Source organism: Branchiostoma lanceolatum, chromosome 19, assembly GCF_035083965.1.
Source record: "Branchiostoma lanceolatum isolate klBraLanc5 chromosome 19, klBraLanc5.hap2, whole genome shotgun sequence".
In the NCBI taxonomy this organism is placed as follows: Eukaryota; Metazoa; Chordata; class Leptocardii; order Amphioxiformes; family Branchiostomatidae; genus Branchiostoma; species Branchiostoma lanceolatum.
Genome location: NC_089740.1, coordinates 10689565 through 10713129, shown reverse-complemented (window position 1 = coordinate 10713129; position 23565 = coordinate 10689565). Strand labels below are relative to the sequence as shown.

General features: G+C 40.0%; 1 protein-coding gene across 1 annotated transcript in view; it reads right to left on the bottom strand.

Annotated features, from left to right (window-relative positions):
- Positions 1 to 4463: 4463 nt before the first annotated feature.
- LOC136425285 (uncharacterized) overlaps positions 4464 to 23565 on the bottom strand; it is a 34706-nt gene continuing 15604 nt past the window's right edge. The window contains exons 2-7 of the mRNA XM_066414121.1: positions 15564 to 15624; positions 14027 to 14100; positions 13229 to 13408; positions 11070 to 11129; positions 8512 to 8598; positions 4464 to 7205 (exon numbers count right to left, since the gene is read on the bottom strand). Coding sequence (XP_066270218.1) covers positions 6681 to 7205; positions 8512 to 8598; positions 11070 to 11129; positions 13229 to 13408; positions 14027 to 14100; positions 15564 to 15624 — 987 coding nt within the window. The 3' untranslated portion in view covers positions 4464 to 6680. The remainder of the gene's footprint in view (positions 7206 to 8511; positions 8599 to 11069; positions 11130 to 13228; positions 13409 to 14026; positions 14101 to 15563; positions 15625 to 23565) is intronic.

Below are 23565 nucleotides of genomic sequence, written 5' to 3'. Positions count from 1 at the left end.
CTCACACCGCTATTAAAGAGCATCATTTGCATAATTGACAGCTGGGCGAGATGACACCACAAACATGGATATATGTCGTCATTTTTACCTTTAAACAGATCATTTCATTCCTGCATTTTTTAAATGTCAATTTTCTTTCAATTTTTCCCTCGTTATCCCATTGAATACATTTTTTGGTCCTATTTGTACACCCCGTAAGATTTTCGTGGTCCACCCTTAATGCATATTTATGTTACCTGATCAGGTGTTTTTACTACGAATAAGAGCAAAGAGGTCATTGGTAAGCTGCTGTTAAGGGTTTGTTAAACGACAGCTGATTGGTTGAAATGCGTGTAAATTTCCGTTAACAATTGACCTACTTAATTTGTAATGAGCTGTCTGATAGGGTGTAATCATTTGGAACAGCTCCTTTTGTTTGAACTACAAAGAACGCATATTCTTGAAAGTATATGAATATGAATAATGAATCAACAAAACTCCAGTTTACCACTAGAGTGTAGAAAAAGGGGAACGAATGTACCTTATTTGGAAAATAAAGAGGTCCCAGACTTTCGTTGTAACACGAATCCAAGGTAAAGAATAGTGACCTAGTTTTTGATAGGCTGTTGTAGTACGCGGTTTACAATTATGTACATGTACTATTTCCGCCTAAAAAAGCTAATTTCAAATACAAGCTCCTTCATCCTTCTGACCATTTGAAAGTATTCTTCTATACAAGTCTCTTCGTACGAAAAAAGAATATAATTACTACGTAAAATCAATGGAGGTTCTATCCTCAGTGGTGTAATACTGTAGAAGAGGAAATGTTCGCGGGGATTTAATCTAGAGGTGGAGTGAAAATGGAAGGTACGCGGTTTAAACAAGGGGGTAGGCGAGCAGAATACGGAACAAAAATGCTGAAGGTGGTCTGCAATTCGCGTAGAAGAGGTCATCGTGAGAAACGCGAACATAAAACCACTGTGAACATTTCCCCTTTTACAGTACTTCAGAAATTTATAGTATACATTCGGCTTAACGAAGCGACATGCATAAAATGCATCGCGTGCGTGAAAAAAACCGTTACTAGTAATCTGGTAATCGCTGCCAAATTGACTTAAGGCGATAATCGGATGTACGAGTTGTTAGTATGTTCCAAATACCCAGAAAAATGGGTACAATTCAAATTTTGGGATATTGAGATAAATTATGAAGCCCTTTACGAATATCCACCAAGACTGAAATAATTGTGGTCATTACTTTGAAGGCGAAAAGCATTATGAAAATCAGAAGGTGAATGTCGAGAAAAACACCATCAGTTTGTAAGACGCTAGATTCGTATCTGTATCATAACTATACCCCGAAATTTAACGTTGGGTAACCTAAATTCGGGATTTTTCCGATAATGGTTGACTGAAATCAATCTAGCAGAACAATGAACCATCCTTTTTTTCTATTATTCTGTCAGTATCATGTACTATCTTTGCACTAATCATATATATGGTAGATTTTGTCTCTAGTCGTGCTGACACCAGAATATTTCAACTTGAAACTACCGTGCGCCGCACGCACAATTGTGGTGCTGTCGGACAGGGGGGCACATTAATTCGGGAGAGAAGATTCGTCTTGAATATCTTACCGCTAATCACATTTTATACAGCAGCTATTCCTTCTATCCTTGGCTTGAGGAGAGTGCTATGGATATAGACGTGTCCAAGTAAAAAAAATACACGCAAAAACGGCCGTACCGCACACATCAGGCCAGTTCGGGAACAACCCGTGTGTTGAGTCGGTAGAACTTCACTCAAAGTCGGCCCATCGTCATCATCGGGCAACGTGTAACGTTACATTATTCATGGGAAGTTAGCTGGATGCCGTAGCAATGGTAATACTACTATGTCCATGTGTTCCTTGTTGTGTTAGGAGCAAACTTTGAGGAAAATATCTTCCTCAGTCCACTATCACACGCAGCATTTAGACAAAAAAAGTGTTCCTCACAAACCTTTGTCGTCTGCTTGACAACAGGATTCTGGTTAACAATATGGCGGCGGGAAAATACACGTGCCGTAGGTTGTAGCAACAGAGAGGAGTTTTGATGATTGATCACACTTAGAATATAGTTGCAGGTTAGCAAAAGAGATTGTAATAAGTTGTCTTATAAATAATTGTGTTTAGCAGGCAGGAGATGTGACATTTGTCTTATAAACCAGCGAACAACCGTGCTGGGTGATTCTCCCACGAAGCCCCCAGACTCTGTCAATAAGGGACGGAGAGTTTTTGACGTCGCCAACTTCTAATGTATGGTTATCGAAGCTTTTCAGCCAGTGTTCTGAATACGTTAGTCTGTCTGCTTTGCATTGCAGGCGTTATAACTGATTTTGCATCTAGCACATATCCCTAAATACCCCGTTTTCGAAAAATCCCGACTTTAAGTACCCCACGAATTTAGGTTACCCAACGTTAAGTTGTGCCCCTTGTGTCTTAGCCTAGATGGCAGACTGTTTCCAGGGCATATACAAGCCATCTATTCGGCTCCATGGTCAACAAAATAGAGTACTAGTGCTCGCGGTTGAAACTAGGGGGCAGGCGAGCAGAATACGGAAAAAGATGTATTGGTCTTCAGTTCGCGTTGAAGAGGTCACTGCGATAAACGCGAACATAAAAAACCGTTGTGAACATTTTCCCGTTTACAGTACTTATGAAATCTATAGTATTCATTCGGCTTAATGAAGCGACATGCCGCAGTAAAACGCATCGCGTGCGTGAAAACAGTTACTAGTAATCTGGTAATCGCTGCCTAAATTCACTTAAGGCGATAATCGTATGTACGAGGGCGTTAATACGTTCCTGGTCTTAATGTAGTACCCAGAAAAATGGATACATCCCAAATTTTGGGACATTGATATGAATTACGAAGCCCTCTACGAATTCCCACCAAAACTACAATCATTGTGGTCATTACTTTGCAGGCGATATTCACCTAACGTTGCTGATTTTCAAAAGGGTTAAAGTGTCACCTGCAAAGTAATGTAAAGTTGAGTTTTGGTATACATCAATTATTCGTACTTCATAACCAGGGCTTCATAACTCCACTCCGAACTTTGTAAGGGTCCAATGGCGTAGCGCCGTTTAGCGGAATTTGGTAGCATGACATGAGCCTGACGAGGGCGTGCACTACCTGTCGGGAAAAGCGGCGCCTAACTTATAATGGATTACACTACAATATAAGTGATTGGCTCTTATTACAAGAACAACATTTCAAGTCGAGTCAAAGCCTTTATTTCAACTCGATAGCCTGTTCGCTGATGCGAACGTGCGGATAAAAATGGCAAAGAAGTTGCCTTCTTTATGTTATCTAATTGGTCTGGGAAGCTAAAATATGAACAAGAGTACGTAGAATATGCTATACCGGACAATAGATTCTTTTTTTTCTTCTTTCGTGGTTTGACCACGTCATATATATTCATCGTGCCAGTGACATTCAGCCAGCCGTACTAGTAATTAGTCAACAAGGTTTTGAACTTTTAACGACCATGCTTGTTTTTTTATTGGCGCATGGGGCAACCTAGCTTACAGCTCTTTTTCCATAAGAAGGTTTGAATAATCAATGGTACCGTTTTGAATGGTACTCTCGTGTTAGAGCTGAATGGCCACAGCTCTCGATTGGGATGCCCGACCAGCCCCTGATAGCGATAGATGGTGCAACACAGGCTACCTTGCATACACCCTCGCATCTTGTATAATGTCAAAGGAAATCCCGCACAACGATGGTTATAGTCATCAACACCCTTCCTTCTCACAATTGACACGTTTTCCTATTTAATCCTGTCAGAAAATAGCGCCACAATATTCCCGTGAAAACCGCTGAAATTTAGCCATCTCTTGCTGAATGGACAATTTTGTCCTTGCTTGTTCTTCAGTAAATTAAAGAAAAAAATTAAACTGAATCTGTCTATATGATAAATGTCCTGTCGTCGAGTCTTTTCTGAAAATTTCTTTTGGTGTCTTTTCTTGCAGAACCTGCAGAAGACGGATCAGACGAGACGGAGAACTAATTAACAATAGACGGAAAGCTAAGAAAGACTAAAGGCAAGAGATGAGAAAAAAACCCGAAAAATTAGGATACTATAGACGCTGGCATTTTTTCGTGCCAATTTCAATGCCATAACTCATGACTAGTACACGCTAGCCAAATAATAGTCATCCATGTTCCTCCTGATAAAACGTTGTATCAAATCAAATCATTGTGTGTAGCGTATTCTTTAATCCGTGCGTCCGCTCAACACGGATCATATTTGCTGCAGTACCATGGAAAGTCTCCAAGAGGCCCAAAATCAAATCGCTTCTTCATTTTGCCAACAACTACCTAACATACCAAATATCAAAAAGATCCATCGACCAACTTTCGAGTTACGCACAGACACACAGACACACGCACCCGAAAACATAACCCATGATGCGAAAGCAATTGCAGCACAATCCAGGTGTTTGGCTCTTACCACAACAAAATGTGTTTTTATTGATGAAGACTAAAATCAAACCACAATCAAAGAGACTAAGTGCATGAAATATCTTGTGCAATGAACATCAATTCTGAAAGACTTGTTTTTAACAAAAGATTAGAACGATCACGATGTAATCAAATCAACTCCTTTCTATACTAACAGGTCTTCTGTGAAATTAATTACATCACTTTTCAATATAACAGCAATAACAACAAACTCCATACATGTAAATGATCAAATCCATTGGAATTTCCTTGTCTAAATATCGGATTTCTTGTACTGAACAATGGAAAACATTTGTACTGGACTGAAATCCTACTTTTCACTGAGAAATCATATACATGTACATGCAATAGCTGAAAGTACAATTAAGAATCTGAGGTGATTTCTAGCGTAATGAGTTTGATTGGAGACATTGGTGTGAAAAAAGCCACCAATCGGCGAAATGCTTCTCCTAATCGACCACCTGCCCTTTTGCAATGTTTTTGAGCGACATGTGGCGCAAATTTCATCCAGATCTCTGCAATCTGCCTAAAATACATGTATGTATATAATTAGTGCATACAGGTTCAAAAATTGCATTACTTTCTTCATCAACTGATACATCAGTAGTGTGATGTGAAGGAAAGTTGCATCATCATCACAGTACTTTCTATGATAAAATGATATCCTGGCCGTCTACCAGATAGTCATTACTTAGTCATAACAAACATCTATAGGCCTTTACATAATTAGCATCTACTAACACAGTACCTCCAGCTCACATATATCCGCCAATCTGAAAAATGTCCAAAGAGGTTCCAAATGTTATGTCCCCCAGCATAATGCACTCCTGTATATCTAAACTGTGGTGCATATCTCCTTGCTGCACTAGAGATCTCTCAAACGCAGTTTTTCAAGATGGTGGATCTGCGTAACATGGCAGATAAATGTTAATAGAGGTTACTTTGTATCAAAGTACGCTAGCTCACTGTACAATGATAATACAAATTAGTAGACATAAATATAAGTAGACGTCAAATATCGCACAATCAAAATTGGTAAATTTGAGGAACAGCATTTTCCTACGTCGAAACGTTGTTAAGATAAGGCTGTGGAAACCAATTATGTGTGTAATAATATAGGTCAGTTTGTGTCGACTTGAATGAATAAACGTGATAAATGCATAACTAGATGGCTATCATGAATGGATGAAGCAATCAGCGTATGTGTATGTGCTGATGTGTGATTGATATGAATGTACAAGTATAATACAGTCATTTGAGTCAACAACCGTGTGGCGATTTCATTGTCAAAAGCTATATCTTTGTTTGCAAAGCTGTACACTAGTTGACTAGCTGTCATCCATCACATTATAGCTTCAGTCCGCACCTCTGATGGCTTCCCTGTCGAATATTCAAATGTCAATGTTCTCTAATATGGAGAGCCAAACTTGTAGTATTTGGCAAATGGAGCAAACCGGAGTTATAATAGATTAGACATCAGCCAATATAGTCATTAGAACTCACAGTCACTCTCTACGTCTCTGACATTTCAGAAAGTCATCATCTTAGCAATCACAAGGAAATGTACTTTATACAAGATTCTCAATGCTAATCTAAGTACCTGTAAGGTCTTCCTCCTCAAGGAAATTGTCCTTGTACTTTTTCTAGTTCTAAGAACAATGAGAAGAGTCTACCAAAGAAGGACATCTTCAAGATTACTCAGCGTCAAGGCTTGTCAAGAAGCTAGCATTAAGTACCGATTTTTTAGAATTTTTTAAATGCTTTCTATGGAAAAGACATACTTTAAGTTAACTTGGGAGGGTATCCTTCGGAAAGACGAGTGGGATTCAAGGCAGTATCGGACTATTGGACACAGAAGTTGAGTTTAGGACAATGTCGCAGCCCTTAGTGTGTAGACATCCCATGGTTCCATGCGGGTAAGATGGCGACAGGGAATTGTGGGTAGAGGGAAAGCAAAGGAAAACCATTGCAAACAACAATCTCCGTTGATGTATTAGTTGTATGATATTTTGTAAGGAATATATTTGATTTTGATTCTCATGAATGACATTGTAGTGCGATTCTACCGAATGTACAGTAAGATCAGAGTCTTAGATCGTATACGGGTAGTTCCAGGTGAGATACAAATGTGGGGATGGGAGCCTTTTGGTTACAAGAGATGTCACTATATCTCTTGGGTATGTGTGATTTATGATCATGGTTGGTTTGCTGTGTCTGTATGTTCTGGTTGGTTTGGCAGCAGCGCCTCCTTTCGGAGACATTTGGGGGTGCAGGTAGTCACACATCCTGGCGTCATCCCCACGTCATCAGGACTGGGGTTCTCCGGCGTGTAGACCTCGGGCGGCGGTTCTGAAGCAGTCTTGGTCTCTCGTTCTGTGTCAGTGAACACGACGACCTCGGTGCAGGTCTGTGCGCCCACGGAACGCTGACTCGCGGGTGACTCGTTGGGGCCCTCGGGCGTCTTATCCGCGGGATCAGGGACCTCGAGTGTGAGACCTCGTCCAGAAGTGACCTCGGCAGTCTGGATCTCGAGCCTGCAGCCGACCTTGGGTGTGAAGTAGGCTGCGGTTTGAGCATCGGGCCGCAGATGGATGGACCTCGGTGACTCTCGGCGAGGTTTGTAGTGCCCGTGTGTCCCGTGGATGTTCGATGGCAGATCATCCCGTAGCATCCTCTCCTGTTTCCTTCGCTGCTTTGAGAGACCATTGTATTCCGTCAACTGGGGAGACATGATAGGGCAATCACAAGCTGTATTCAAGAAAAGGTCTGCAAATGCAGGGTGTCATTGCCTCATCTGTTAACATTCAAGGTAATAAAAACCTATATACATATACTAGCCAGATTATATGTGAAGTGTCCAATTCAAGAATCCAATTTAAACATTTTCTATACGGCAGTACAGTACACAACACTTCAACTTTAAAAAACGAGCCGCCTAGCTATCTAAGATATGTTACATTTCTGAGGAAAGGGGTTTCTGCAAGACTTATAAACAGGCTATGATCATGTGTATGATAGTGATCTTTGCCCTGCACATATGCATAACACACCATACACTACATACATGCAATAACGGAGTTACAGCAGTGCATAGTTTCCATAAAACTAAAGCACCGGACGCCAAAAACCGATAAGATCTGACCACGGTGAATGCCTAGCCTCTGACGTCAAGGTTTTTACAGGAAGATCCTGATATATACATTGGGAGGAAGTCTTAAATCCGATTCCAGCTGATCGAATGGAACGGGTCGAGAAATGGCACGTACCAGTACTGGCCGTGGCATCTGACAGACACTCAGCTCTAAATCCTTTCTGCATACGTACGCTCAACTTTCTTTGTAAACTAGTAACGCTAGAATGCCTCCTATGATAGTCTACATATCAATATACAGACATCTAATCGAAACCTTATTATATGAACCGACAGAGTCAGATTGGTTATCGAATTTATCTTAAATTGAAATTCTCAATGGTGGAACTCAAGAAAGAATGTCTGCAAGACAACCATCTGCATGACAACGTAGTATCTATCTCGTCTAGACATTCTATCATCTCATCTCATCTATCCTTTAACCATTTGACCGTTGGTTGTAGCACCACAGAATGTGGCAACCAGTTTTCTCCACCCTTAAGCTTCTCGTTTGTTCTTTTCTGCTGTTCTTACTGTTTTACTTAGTGTCATGTCTGTTAAAGTTCCTTCTCAAGATGTTATCCTTCCATTTTTTCGATTGCCTACCACTTGTCTTCCTCCCTGGATGGTATCTTGCATGATAGTTTTGGCTAGTCCCTATGAACATGCCACGTGGCCATACCACTTCAGTTTTCTTTTCTAGACATTCATCGACTTATAAACTCAACAGTGTACAGTGTAGGCAGTACAACTACACCTAAGTTTCATCTCAATACTTTTTCACCATAGTACAGCATTGCGCAACATGAAATATGGATTAGAAAGTAAATTGTGTTTTCTATCAAATGGGTTATTCATCGATAAGGTTTTAATTCTTCATAGATTAGTTCATTACCTCGTATGGCATTGGCAGTGATTCCTCGTCCTCGACACCGTCTCTGAGGTTCTGGTAGTGAGAGATCACCACTAGGATCAGGATAGCCTGAAGGGACGTACAAAATACGAGTTATGCTATATCTTAAGACTTTATGTTTTGATATTTTGGTCTACTAGCCAATTTGTCGAGAGCAACCACCTCTCCTCAGCAACCACTTTTACCCAGTCCCTTGACTGGTTGCTTGCGCCAGGTTTGACTGTGTAACGTCATAACGTTTTAGACATGTGTGGGCGACCACCAATCCCTTCTAATACCGCTCAAAGCAAACAATAAAGCACTGACGTTTTTGACAGGATGGCAGACTTCACGAGCAAAGATCAGTTATAATCGTTTCATCGTCCGACTATTTAGCACAAGGATGTAGCGGCTTTTCTTTCAACCTTGAGTCTAATCTTTAAAACACAGCTTAAGGCAGATTTTCAAGAATTAAACAGGGCAAACATAAAGGAATGAAGCATTGTACATGAAGTAATGACGAATGATGAGCCTAATGGATCTTAAATGATGATAGATAATGATTCTTCAGTAGTACGTAGGGTTGGCCCATTGTTAAGCCCACGCGCACGCGTGCACCGCAGGCATCCGTTAATGATAATACTGCGCGGTGTCAAAGTTCATCTTCCTGCGGCAAGGAAGATCGACCTACACAGTGGTAGTCCCGACCTTAGTTGACATCTAATCATTTAAAGTCTTTAGGTAATACATTTAAGGAGCCAATGCCTTTAGTGTGTACATCAATCACGTAAGAAGTATTGGCAGCTGATGATACTGGAAATTCATATCTCTAGCAAATTACATGCTCTACGAATGTCACGGTATTTTATTTTCTATTCTGTGGAAAAGTAATTAAAACGTTCGAATACAGAGAGTCAAAGTATAAACTGTCCAATAGTAATTGGTTTTTCTAATCGAGATAATCACTGCGTGTGATTAATTAATCCCATCTGTGACAGGTGGCTAGTCTCACCTTGGCATGTACATATATGGTGATGTTCTGGAAAATACTGTTTGCAGCAATTACATATATGGTAATGTACCTTGGAAGGTTGTTTGCAACAAGTACATATATGGTAATGTTCCTGGAAAGATCGTTTGCAGCAAGTACATATATGGTCATGTTCCAGGAAAGATTGTTTGTAGCAAGTACATATATGGTAAAGTTCCTGGAAATATTGTTTGCGGCAAGTACATATATGGTTATGTTCTGGAAAATACTGTTTGCAGCAATTACATATATGGTAATGTACCTTGGAAGGTTGTTTGCAACAAGTACATATATGGTAATGTTTCTTGGAAGATTGTTTGCAACAAGTACATATATGGTAATGTTCCTGGAAAGATCGTTTGCAGCAAGTACATATATGGTCATGTTCCAGGAAAGATTGTTTGTAGCAAGTACATATATGGTGAAGTTCCTGGAAATATTGTTTGCGGCAAGTACATATATGGTAATGCTCCTTGAAAGATTGTTAGCAACAAGTACATAATAATTCCTGGAAAGCTTGTTAGCAGCAAGTACATATATGGTAATGTTCCATGAAATATTCTTTGTGCTGGAATGCTCCTTTAGTTGTGCAATTACTCCAGCATCTATCCCGTCGAGCGAAAGCAAACCAGTCCCTTTACAAGCCAATTGCATCCTCTAACATCAAACAACTCGCCATCTGGTTATCGTTACGGAAACCATTAGAAGCACCCGGCCGCCCTTTAAGAACTTTCTTGTACCCTTGATACCCCTGTGACACGGCAGGAAAATTGATCGGTCGACGAGCTGCGAGATCTAACTGTCATTTTGGGCAGTAATTCGCCCGATGTTCTCCCGATCAGTGCACGATTCTTAGGGATCAGGCGACGTACGTTCGTAGATCAATGAGCCACGTTCAATGTTAAAGGGTATATTTTCAGAAAAATACGCTCGAGTTTCTGTTGAATTTGAAATCTGGCAACCTTCTGGTGATCAATAAATACGGCTGAAGCTCGTTGACAAGGGTAACATAACGTATAAATCTGGTATATGTACTTTTTATGGTTCATGCATATTGCATCACATCATTGTTAATGTATTTATAATGATATCGATGTACAATAGTTGGCAACGAAAGGCAAGGAGCTGGCGGGTAATTTGATATGTAGCCACGAAGGTTTGTAAAGAATTTATAAGCCATTTCAGCCTGATATCTATCCTACTTCAGATCCGTTTTACTTCTCTGATTGCATTCCTGCATTAGATCAATCAGCTGAGCGGACTGGAGCGATAGAATGGATTCCAAACTTACGCCATAACGAGGTTCACCATTCTGAGTACGCCTGCGCAGAGAAATGCATTGTGGGTAATATGTCTAAACATAAACAACACATGTCTGGTTATTGCATGTAAATCTGAAACAAATGGTTCGAGACAAGAACATGTTTACAATGTACGGGCCTTCACCTTTGACACACTGCCAACAATGCATTTCGCTGCACATGCGTACTAAAAATCGCGAAACTCCTTATTGAGCATCGCATAAACTTACCATCGGAACGGCAGCTACGACATACACCGCCATCAAGATGCCGAGCTCCATAGCTTTTCCCTGAAAGGAAAGAAGTCACACCATTATTACCCTCAGTCTGTTGTAAGGATGTTTTGTTTCGGTGTGTCTGTTTGCTGTCGGTATTTGAATACACTGTCAGCACTGTAAGCATTGCTAGAATTGGCATATGCAGTCATTCGCAGTTGCATTCAGTCTTTCTAGAATTCTTCATGATTTCCACCATGACTTGCATTTTGCGAGCCGTCAGCTCACCGATATATACACTGCAATAAGTTTGGTAGATTACAGCAGTTGGCGCCGAGGGACAATAGTTTATTATCTCTTTTTCTTCAGAAATGTAATCTATCAAGTCTTTTCTTCGAAATCTATTAAAGATGACGAACATCGTAATTTGAATGACAATCGCAGATGCCTGCGTCAATTCGCTTTTTGTGTATATGTCAGTGACCTATAAGAACATCGTTATATATCTACGCTCCAGGTCCGCTCTGTGCATTAAGCATTTCCTCAAACTGTATCAGCGATGACGAACATTGTGATTTGAATGACGATCACAGATACAAAAACGTCAATTCAAAGCTTGACCTAAAAAGCAAATGCGTCACAATTCATAACGGCTATTCTTAGAAGAGTATGAATGACGATCGTAGATACAAACGTCCATTTACACATTGCATTGTGCGCATGAAACTGGCCTAAAAAAACAACTTAAGACTCTGCATTAGGCCTTTTCTTCAAAGTGAATCAAAGATGACAAACATCGTGATTTGATTTGAATGATCGGGATCATAGTTTGTGTGATTGACCTAAAAAACCTTTGGCATCAGCTGCATTCTGTACTTTATAGTGCTTTAGATTTAACAACAAGGCTTTAGGCCACCTGATGATGTTTCCGAAGCTAAAAGGCAGAACATCATTTATCTACACCAGAGGAACGAACAGTCTTAATGTATCTCCCGACGCTTCATTTATGTGCAGGTGACCACAAATCTCAGCACATACAATTTGAAATGATTAAAAATGTGCTCGTTTTAGAATGGTGAGCAGAGCTCAACGAAGATTAATGAGTTACATCGTAAAACAACTTTATCTTTACCTTCACAAATCTTTGTAAATATCGTTCAAATGTTTAGAACAAAAATCTGACGTTTTCTTGACAGGTTAGGATTAAGAACTGGGGCAAGTTGCTTTTATGTCTACATTGCGAAAATACTTCTAACGTTCTATCCATGTTTGGGTGATCACAAATCTACTTAGATATCAAACGTCGACGTTTTGAAGATAGAGGTTAGTGGAGCTGAACAAAGATCACATGCTGTTGTTACATCGTAAATTAACGTCATAACGTTTTAGACATGTGTGGGTGACCGTGAATCCCTTCTGATACCATTCAAAGCAAACAAGAAAGTACTGATGTTTTTGACAGGGAAGCAGACTTCACGAGCAAAGATCAGTCATAGTCTTTGCTTCGTCAAACGTTTTAGGAAAGGATATAGCGGCTTTTCATTCAACTTTGAGTCTAATCTTTGAGGCACACACTTTTAAAGATTAAACGGGACAAACTCGACTGATCTCTGTTCATCCTTGATAATCCAAAACTTCAAAGCATCCTTCGTGTCTCTCACTATACATGCAATCTTGAAAGGAAATTAAAGACGGCAACGTTTGCTGACCAAACAAATGCATCAGATAGTAAAATACTTCAAACTGTCTTCTCATCTTAAACTCGTAGCTGACATCTTCTTGCCTAACCTTAAAAAAACATTTGTCCACAAGTTGTCTTCAAGGCAAAGTTTTCATTATAAGAGAATATGCCGAGACTGGAGGTAACCTGATCTAGTGTATAGAGCTTCAAATGAGTAGTGTATTACGGACCTGTCAAGTGACATTACCTGTTCATATGATATGGTAGTCCAAACTAATGAGCGTTTGTCAATCTTCTTTAGTGAAACCAATAAAACAGTTACACGCCAAGCTTGTATGATATTTCTACCCTAGTAGTGTATGCCATTGGCCATTTTTCAGATGAACGCTCGCAACATGTTCCACCATTGAGAGTTTTTGTAGCGTACTACTAGATTCTCCTCCTATCTCACTGGGCAAACTCGTGAAAACCCCCACCATGTTCCTCAACCTACCTGTCTCATGTCATCAACGTAATAAGAAGTCCCGTTGCCGTTGTTGAAACTGTTGAGTGTCGCGATGATGTTTTCTAGCTCCACCGCCTCCGTGGCGACGTGCACGATGGCTATTATGGTCCCCGTCGCCATAAAGACTGCTGCATAAGTGATCCAAGCCAGACACAGCCACTTATTAGCCTGGAAATGATAAACAATATGTCTAATGTATGTCGTTCCTCTTCACAAAATCACGATCTTCCTAAACAAACCAGAACAAGAATTCGAATATGTCATACCTCTGTGAAATATTTAGAGTTTCTCGGATGTCTTGTTTGATTTTAGTTCATTAATCATGCAGATAAGGTTTTCATTAAAATTACAGATGTCCATTGATCACGTTCTGTTACTTTACAGTGAACGTGGATAGCATATGAAAAAAAAACCCAGACAAGCCAAAAATACTTATGATACCTAACCGTGAACCTATTGCCATAGGCTTTTTTATTGAGCACATGACCTGGAATGTCTGTCAGTTGTCACACAAGGTTGATAGATTACTCACTTCCTGTCACTGCACTCTGGCAACTCTAACCTTTATTTTCTGTCACTCTTCGATGAACGTGACTACATATGAAAAGTACATAATGCGGAAACACAGGCACATGGCCACACCGAAAACAATACCCACCGTTTTACGGAGATATTCAAACACAACTAAAATGATATGTAGATTAGAATCTGAGAGGACATAAAAGAGTTCTTGCCATGCAAATAACTGGCTATGCAAATCACTTCGTCTGAATATATGGGAATTACCACAAGCACCCCCAGCATCAGCATCATACTCATGATGATCATCACTACGTCGGATACAGCACTGCTACAAAGAACTGAAAATGGAAAAAATAGGTTATACTACAACGCTTTGTGTATATCAAAGATTCAAATTTCAACGTTTCATTTGGCTACTACAAGGAATCCAAGAAAAACAGCCTACGTATGCCTACACTCTCGTATCAATAGATTTTTTTCTCACTCGACATCCGTATTCATTGCAAGATTCACAAGAATGAAGAGCGTTTTTTCTTATATAGCCCAAAATGACCTTTGTATTGTATAAGGGTATTGTCCAGAACATTGCTTTGGAATGGAATATAAAACAGATCTCCTGGCGTCAAGAAGCAGTACTGTATATTTTCCTGTCTAGTAGAGAATAGACAAATGCCTTCTGACTTTCAATTACAATTATTTTCTGGGTGACCTTTATCTCGGTTGCCTTTGGCACCAAGCCATTCAATAAAATGGGGAAGAGTATTCGCAGTGGGTAGCAATCATGCTTCATTTCCTGAACTCTCTGGTCTATGAAATCCGCAGGAAGGCGCACCTCATAACAATCATGTCTCTGAGATCGATATATTGTGGAGTGTGATGTTTATAAAAGGATATTTTTAAAAGAAAATATGCTGGTCCAATTAACTTAAAATTACAGGGAATTGAAAGGAGGCTAGGTCTGGTATTCAGAATGAAATATTGTATGATCTATTTTTGGAAGCATCAAAGATGAAGGATCATAAAAAAACATGTTTAAACTTTTTAAAATTGAGAGGAAGGAACGTCAAGGAAATGTCGAAATTGCTTCCTTAGTAATGATGGTTTCTTAGATCTTCTGATCTCCAACACTGTCGAAGGAAACCTCAAAGGATCATCGAGATACCATTTCGTGCATCTGTGCCATTCGCAGGCAATTTTCATTAGCCCAAGTGTCAGTCAATCTAGGGACTCTTTATCGATATCTTGTCTTTCGTCTGACTTTGTAATGATCATGCGCACCCCTCCAGGAAAAGTTTCCAATCGCGTGTCTAGAAATGTTGCAGAATAATGATGGGACGTCAGTGCGATGTCATTATCTGTAAACTCCGTGGAGAAAGGCAGTGATAGGTGCGAAATTTGGGGAGCATAGCTCTCTACTAACTTCCTGTCTTGCTCTGGAAGCTGTGATAACTATCTTTAGCAAACGTTTTCTAGACGCGTGTCTAGAACTCATGTAGAGTAATGATAGGATATCAATGCGATGTATGTAACCTCCATCACCTGACATGTGACAACCCCTGCATGGTATACATTGGAAAATATACTAAAGACTGTCTAGACGTTAGAAACTCCTCCAATGATTGTAAAATCCCATTGTCATCCCATACTACTACACCATATTGTATTAGATAGATTGATTGATTAGCCTAATAGAACTTTATCCATGTGCCAGTGGATGCCATACTTTGTACCTTGTACAATTGTTGTGCAATAAAGTTATCATTATTATTATGCAATGTGTGCGTTATTACATACGCCTCACCTGGATCAAACTTCTCTTTCAATGACGTGACGGTATTAGCCAGATCCACTGATGCCACCGCCTGAAATTAAACATAAATTAATAACAGTAAGACAATTGTTGACTTTTCCCAGAAATAAACATGCACAAGGCAAGACATAAATGATTTAGTGTACCTGTCTAACTTACACTGCTGTCATTTAGCCTTTTCTCTTTTTAATTGCTCGTTTTTCGTTTGACATTTCAGAAATATGCAGATATGTGTTTGAAAAGTGCAAGGTACGAATATATCAGGGGGACGTTTCAATAACGTCTTTTTACCTTCCCCTTTACTTATCTTTTTTTCTGAAGTGCTCCTTGTCCTTCAGTTGTCCTACATACATAAAGACTTGTACACTATCTATCATTCTGATATCAATCTACAGTTTTACCGTAAACTGTATGCATCCTCAGGGCTTTTATAACTCATCTGTTCATAAAACTAATAGGCGAATAGATCATATATGACATTTTTGGGGCGATGCTTGTTCCTTACATCATTTTCCCCTTTTGTAATCCTCCAACTAGGTGCTTCTTTTGACCCGTACAACGTTCAAAGTGCTTCTTAGAATACTATTGAAATGGTTCTAGTCTCATTAACTAAGTTGCACGTGTACATCATTGAATATGAAATGTGACTGCCAGCTGCAGTCGACAGCTCTTTGGATATCCAGAAAACAGGATACTACAAGTGTTCAAGTTGCTATTTAAGATACCATTATAACATTTCTAGTCTCATTAACTTGATCACACAAGTTCATCAACGAACACAAATGTGACTGCCAGCTGCAGTTGGCATCATTTTGGATATCCAGAAAACAGGATGCGACAATGTCGTTATTAATATATTGCAACGCTTAAGTTGCTTTTCAAGATACCATTGAAGTAGTTCAAGTCTTATTAACATGGCCACGCGTGCTAATTAGCTAACATGAAACTTGATTACCAGTTGCATCCCTTTTGATAGCCAGAAACTGAATGTGACAAAATGTAGTTATAGATATACCGCAACGTTGAAGTTGTTTTTCAAGATACCATTGCAATAGTTCTAGTCTCATTAAGTTGATCACTCGTGTACATCATTTAACATGAAACGTGACTACCAGACCGGATTTGTCACTGGAAAAACGTAAACGTTGATTGTTGAATATGTCATTAATGATTCATATGCAATGAATGGGATATGCAGGAAAACATTCCTGGGGAAATGTCTAATTCGTCTTATGGAATGAAGTTATTGACTGGAAATGTCGTTGCGTACGTGACAAGTATCCACCACAAGCAATTAAAATGTCGTTCTTCGGTAGGTAGTTACCGTAGCCACAACCCAGCCTACAGTGCAATACCTGCGGCCGGTGTTTCCGGGCAAGAACCGGCCTGATCAGCCACACCCACACCCACAAGGGCGACTGAAGTCGAGGTCTTCATCGACAACGATGGACGAACATCATCAGTTACCGTGCTTAAAGGGATAGAAATGTGCTTTGAAGCGAATAACTCCATTCTAGCACACGTTTATCAACTTCAAGTTCTATCGTCAATCCCATCCATATACGTGTGTACTAGGATGATTCCAACAAGCAGCAGGGCAGGACTAAGCTCTGCGCTCACTTGTTGAAGATAATGTAATTGCCACTTCTTGATTAGTACACAGCCTTTTGGGTTATTTACTGATGAGCGGCTAAGATCAATGATGTTCAGACTGATTAGGTCGCATTGCCAGCTTTGCTTAGAGTACTGAAAATGCCCTGTTTCTTCTAGAGGCAGCCTGGCAGCAATCTGCGTTGGCATGGTCTGATGTTCCATTTGGAAGATGAGGAGTCTGTGTCCAACTTTCTTGCCAAAACTTGTGATTTGGATGAAAGACCGGGTTTCAAATCCCAGTGCCCAATGATATATTCTGAAAATCCATGGTCATATCTCAACGCCTTTTCCAGGCTATAGCAGGCTCCAACGAAATCTTGCAGATTGGCAAAATACTCAATGCTACAGCCAAGATATATATTTACCAAATCCCCCCAAACTGTTACAAATACCCAGGTTTTCATGCGTCTGGCACTTTTACCGGCAACATTGTAAATTCTGGTAACATTTTCCCGGATCCCAGCATCAAAAGATTCAACGTGTACATCTAATTTTGTAGTATGCCATAAGGCATATTCCCGTGGAGTTATATGATATGCCACAAGCACCGCCAAGGGGCACTTTTCCGAAACGCACATGGCTCATTGCATCCAATAACAATTTAGCTTATCTTGTAAACCTTACATTCTATTTGTTGTCATAAAACATTTAAGCGAAATACGACCTGTACAACAACAATTGGCACGGACACTTTCAAACCTACGTCACCTCCTAAACCTCTAGGGACATTTGAAAGGCCATCTGGACTATCTCCTAATCCATTTTGCTCAGCCGGTAATTTCAAGGCTCATGAGCTGTACTCATATCTCAAAAGACCTGGAACCACGTTTCTGCTGTCTGTATGATCCCATGTGAAGAACTTATCTGTACAAAACAGGATGGGTTATGTTACGCCCTGTGGCGTTTATCTGGACTTTTGATCATGGTTGGTAAAATTACACTTGCTGGCTTGGGGGCATGTTTGAGTCCGGTAAATGGATTTCCGGAGACAGTTCGTATTCGCTTACAATGGGCTTATAAGGAGACGTAAGGTCGCACAGAATGTGAAAGTTGTCGGTAGGTGACGTTTGTTGACGCTGGGCCTTAGGCCATCTTACACATGAAGCCTGGGACGAGCGAAAAGAGTTCTCTTCTTCTTCTTCATTACTGCTCAGCCCGCCTTGAGGCCGATTATTAGCAGCTGCGCAAGTGTTAATAAAAGGTGCAAACAAGGGGTAGAAAGGGCGGTAGACAAGGACATGTGCAAGAACTTCCGACAAGTGAAACTTTTAGTGATATTAGTAATTACATATTTACATATATACAGGACGAGTTTGAGAGTTAAGTTTATCTCTGCCTGTTCTTGCATCATCATAGCTTCACCTGGCCTACCTAAGGGTTTTGGATGGTAAATTCTGCAAAAATATGGTTCATAATTGACCAGGAGAGTCAGTCTAAGGGAAGGGTATCATTTTCCGTCGGCAAATTCCCCTGGCAAATTATTATATGTATAGCCAGCGTAGTTGTTATAGACTGGCAGTACTGTTACATCTTCAACAGGTTTCATATATCCGTCCTTTCTGCATGAACCGTAACCAATTAAAGAAGCAATGACACAATTGACTAGGCTAGAGAGTATCGAAGGTCTACAACACTGAAAAACACAATCATTCTTCCAAAATAAAAAATAAAAACTAATTCTACGAACGGCTAGTTATACCATGGACTCCTGAATCAGAATGAAATCCAAACTTGAATATATTCTTGAAATGGGAAAACATGCTAGTTTTGGCATTCCAATGAGCATCAGAGAACAAAGTTAGCGTGAATTGGTTAGCGTAACTTGCAAAATTGCTACCGATTCCTTCCGCACAAATTGCCACCAATGACACCTTGCCCAGTAATTACCTTGCCATTAAGTTTCAGCTGCCACCCGAAGATTCATCGATTTGTGAGAGATGTGCCGATTTTTCTGCTAAAAGCCAGCTACATATGCCCACGCTCCCCGCTGTTTAGCGTTGCGTTTATCCCTTGCGAGCGAGCTGCTCTTACGCATTGATCCTTCCAAACCCTAAATAATGATTGGTGTATGTGGATTCATTGGTTTGGTTATGGGCTGACTATGTAGTTTCACTAATGAATACATTGAATACCATTTCAAAACCAATTCAAAAACAGAACATACTCCAAACGAGCATATCTTACTACATTGTACTGTAATTTGAGCTTTGAACGTCGAAAGGCATTTTATGTAATTCTTTTTCGTTTCGTTTATCAGGAACGTGTATTATTATGGCACATTGCGTTTTCTGGAGTAGACCAATGGAAAATATGTGTCTATAACTTATGTTATGGTCTTCGGTATCTAAAAAAAGACAAGGACCCTTATTTCTTAGTTTTTTCCGTATAATCTGTATGCATCCTCGGGGTTTCCATAACTCATCTAGTCATAAAGCTAATAGACGAATAGATCATATGTGGCATTTCTGGGACTATGTTTGTACCTTCATCGCTTTTTGCTCTTTTCTGATCCTTCAATTAGGTGTTTCTACATCTTTCTTCCGACACGCACATACAACGTTCAAAGTTCCCTATTAGAATACCGGCTGTACTTTGTTTCACTAACTAGGTTACACGTGTACATCATCAAACATGAAACATGACTACCAACAAAAGCAGGATGTGTCTTTAGTGATGTAGGACACCTTATATCTAGAACCCTTTAAGAGCCGCTTCCTATAGAAAACCACCGCAATGGATCTAGTTTCATTAAGTTGATTACACGTGTATATCAGCGAACATAAAACGTGACTTCCAGTAGTGATCTATTTAGAAATAACAATAACGGATATGGCAAATTGTCGCTGGAAAATATTGATTATTGAATACAATTTTGCTCATCGATGAATAGCAATAAATGAGAAATGGGAGGAGATGTTCTTGGGAACATATCTAATTCAACTTATGGCATGGTATTAAGTTTCAAATTAGAAACATAATACTTCGTTATTTTAGCGTGCGTGAGAAATATCCACCTCTTGATTTCAGGAAATTACAATGTCACACTTCGGTATGTTGTAGCGGCTTGTCTTCTTGGAAGAGCCGCGGCGCGGGTATTGCATTTAGCCTTGCTTAAAGGTGTACGAATACGTGAAGTAGATAACTCAATTTCAGCACACGTTTATTAACTTCAAATTCTATCATCAGGCCCAGCAAGCGAGTTTCGCACCGGGGTGATCTCAATAAGCAATGTTCTACGCTCACTTGTTGAAGATAATGCAATTGCCTTTTCTTAATTACTCATCCTTCAAGATTACTCACTGATGAACAAGTAAGATCAATGATGTTCAGACTGATTAAGTCACATTGGCAGCTTTGCGCAGAAAATGAAACTGCTCTGTTGCTTCTGGAAGTAGTCTGTCACCAGACCATGTTGGCAAGGTCTAAAGTTCCATTTTGATAACGAACCTGTTTCAAACTTTTCTACGCAGCTTATACTTGGGATTTCGTCGTAAGAAGGAAACCCAGTGCCCCATAATATGCTTGGAAAATCCATCGTCTAAAGCATTTGCAGGCTTGAATCAAATCTTGCACCTTGGCAAAGGGGTCAAGGCCACAGCCGAGTAATACATTTTATAAAATCCCGCCAAATTATTACGAACACTTACTTATTCTCTACATCATCCTCTCTCTAGATCTACATGGGAACTTGTACATGGGGCGTGATGACTTGTAACATTAAATGATTCAATGCGTATATCTCATTTTGTAGTATTGCATATTCTGTATTCCCATGGAGTTATGAAACACCGTAAGCACTGCCAAAGGGACACTCTGACGAAACCCACATGGCCTATTGTACCCAATAAACAGTACGCTTATCTCATAGGCCTCAATATCGCTTGTATTTTATTTGCAACATCAAATATTCAAGAGAAATATGATCTGCTAAACAACATCTGGCACGGACACCCTGAAATCTACGTCATCTCCAAAGACCCTGGAGACATCCGAAAGGCCACATGGACTATATCCTAATACATTTTGCCCAGCCGGTAATTTCAAGGCTCATATGTGGTACTCATATCAAAAGACCTGTGAGCACGTTTCTGCTGTCTGTGCGATCCCAAGTGAAGAACTTATCTCTACAAAACAGGATGGGCTATACGTTATGCCCGGTGGCTTTTCTCTGGACTTTTCCTTCAGGGCTTTGTAAAATTACATTTTGAGGCATGTTTGGATCTGGTAAACTAATATCCTGAAGCCTGAAATCATATTATATTATTTCTGTCTATTTTTTCATTGCCCTGTCATCATCCTCATGTTTCATACATTTGTACTTTCTGCATGAACTTCAAGTAAGATGCAATTGCCAATCCAAAGAAGCAGTGTACCTCTTTCACAAATGAGTTTACTAGAGAGCATCAAAGGTCTTCAAATGTTAATTAAAAGAACAAATTCCACGAACGGATACAGTTACTCCAAGATTCACATGTCAGAATGAAATCCATCGTTGAATATTTTCTTTCTTGAAATGGAAGAAACATGTTAGTTGTAACAATCCAAAGAGCATCAGAGAAGAAAGTTATTTGTTGCTTCAAACGTTAATTGATTAGCGCTAGCGTAACTTGCTACCGATTTCGTCCGCACAGATTACCACCCATGACACATGATCCGGTCCCCCACCTTGCCTAGTAATCACTTTGACTTTAGAATTTCAGCAGCCACCCGAAGATTCATTGATTTGTACGACATATGCCGATTTTTCTGCTAAAAGCCCGCTGGATGGCAGCATCACATTATACAGTAGAGGAGTGAGAAGAACTTAATTGTTGCTTTTAACGTTGTAAAGGTTGATTGGATAATGTAATTTGCCATCGATTCCTTCCACGCAAATCTTAGTCTAATGACCTGTCGACCCTTGATGCCGTTCTCCAACTTAAACAGTAATTTCCTTGTCATTTACTTTCACCTGCCCACCTTAATTTATTGATTTGTTCTGAAGTTTCTGCTAAAACTCCGCTAAAACTCTGCTGAAACATTCTCACCAAGCTCCTCGCTGTTAGTTTAATCTGATGCGCCTATCCCTTGCGGGCATGCTGCTTTTCTCCATTTCTATAGAACGTCGTGGTGCATTTCTAACGCTTGGCATCCACCCATAACAGATGTTGGTCAAAAGTCATTGGTTATACGTTGATTTGTGCAGGCTATGTAGTTTCATTCATTCATATGTTGACAGTGTTGTCATCGATTGTCATTTCATGAAAAGAACAAAACGAGTCACTATAATATTTTGTACACTTTGTATACTTTTCACTTCTCATCATCATGTGAGATGGCGTTTCCTGGACTTCATCTGTGATATATTTGCATTGTATTTACGTTGTTCCCGTATTCACTTTGTAAATAACGACAAGGTTATGTGAGAGTCGAGAAACGAACTAGTACAAATGACAACTCAACCGGGATAAGGCCTATACATCGGACCGCACAACTCGGCCTTACCTATCTAGGTTTATACCTAACGCTACCTAGACATTACCTTTCATTGGAACCCCAAATGGGAATTCTTAAGATTGCAATTGGCAAAAGGCAACACAATGTCATGTTATTGTAACTTTATACCTCAGTGGGATATATATAAAACAGCTATAAACTCACCCTGTCCAAGGTCGATGAATCTGATATACCTACACTATAAGTCGTTCATACATGTAGATCCCTTTGTAACACTATAGAGGCTTTACCCTGCAATGAAACCCTAGGTGGGAATTCTGAAGATTGCAGGTTACATCGATATCAGGGCTTACGTGAAGACATCATGCTAATGTATCTTTAAATAACCCCCTAGTGTACCAACAGTCCTGGCATCAGAGACCAGGAACTCTCTGCATCCTTGAATACAGAATCCCATTGGAGACAACCAACATGAAGGATAGATCCTGTTAAGGTGTACGGCCTTGATGTTGAACCATGAAATGGATCATTACCTTGCTAGACCGACGCTTCTTGGAAGTAATACGTCTCAGATGTCCCTACATAGCCCCAAGGCACTCGTTTGTTAGGCTGTCGACACGGTTATCTTACGACAAGGCAGGGATGTAAACATTACCTGCAAGGATATTACAGTGATGGGTCTGAATGCTGACATCCTACGTCAGATATATTCGAAAGGGAGAAACCGCATTTCCGACAATAGTTGCAACAGGTTGGTAAATCAATATCTGGCTGGGTTCGTAGCTGCACAGCCAAAGCTTAAGGGATTGTATCTGCCGACGTTTCGGCAACCTTTCAGCTAGATACGCAAACCTTCATCAAGGCTTGGATAACAATTCCTCTGGCTTCCCCAGGGCTTATGGGA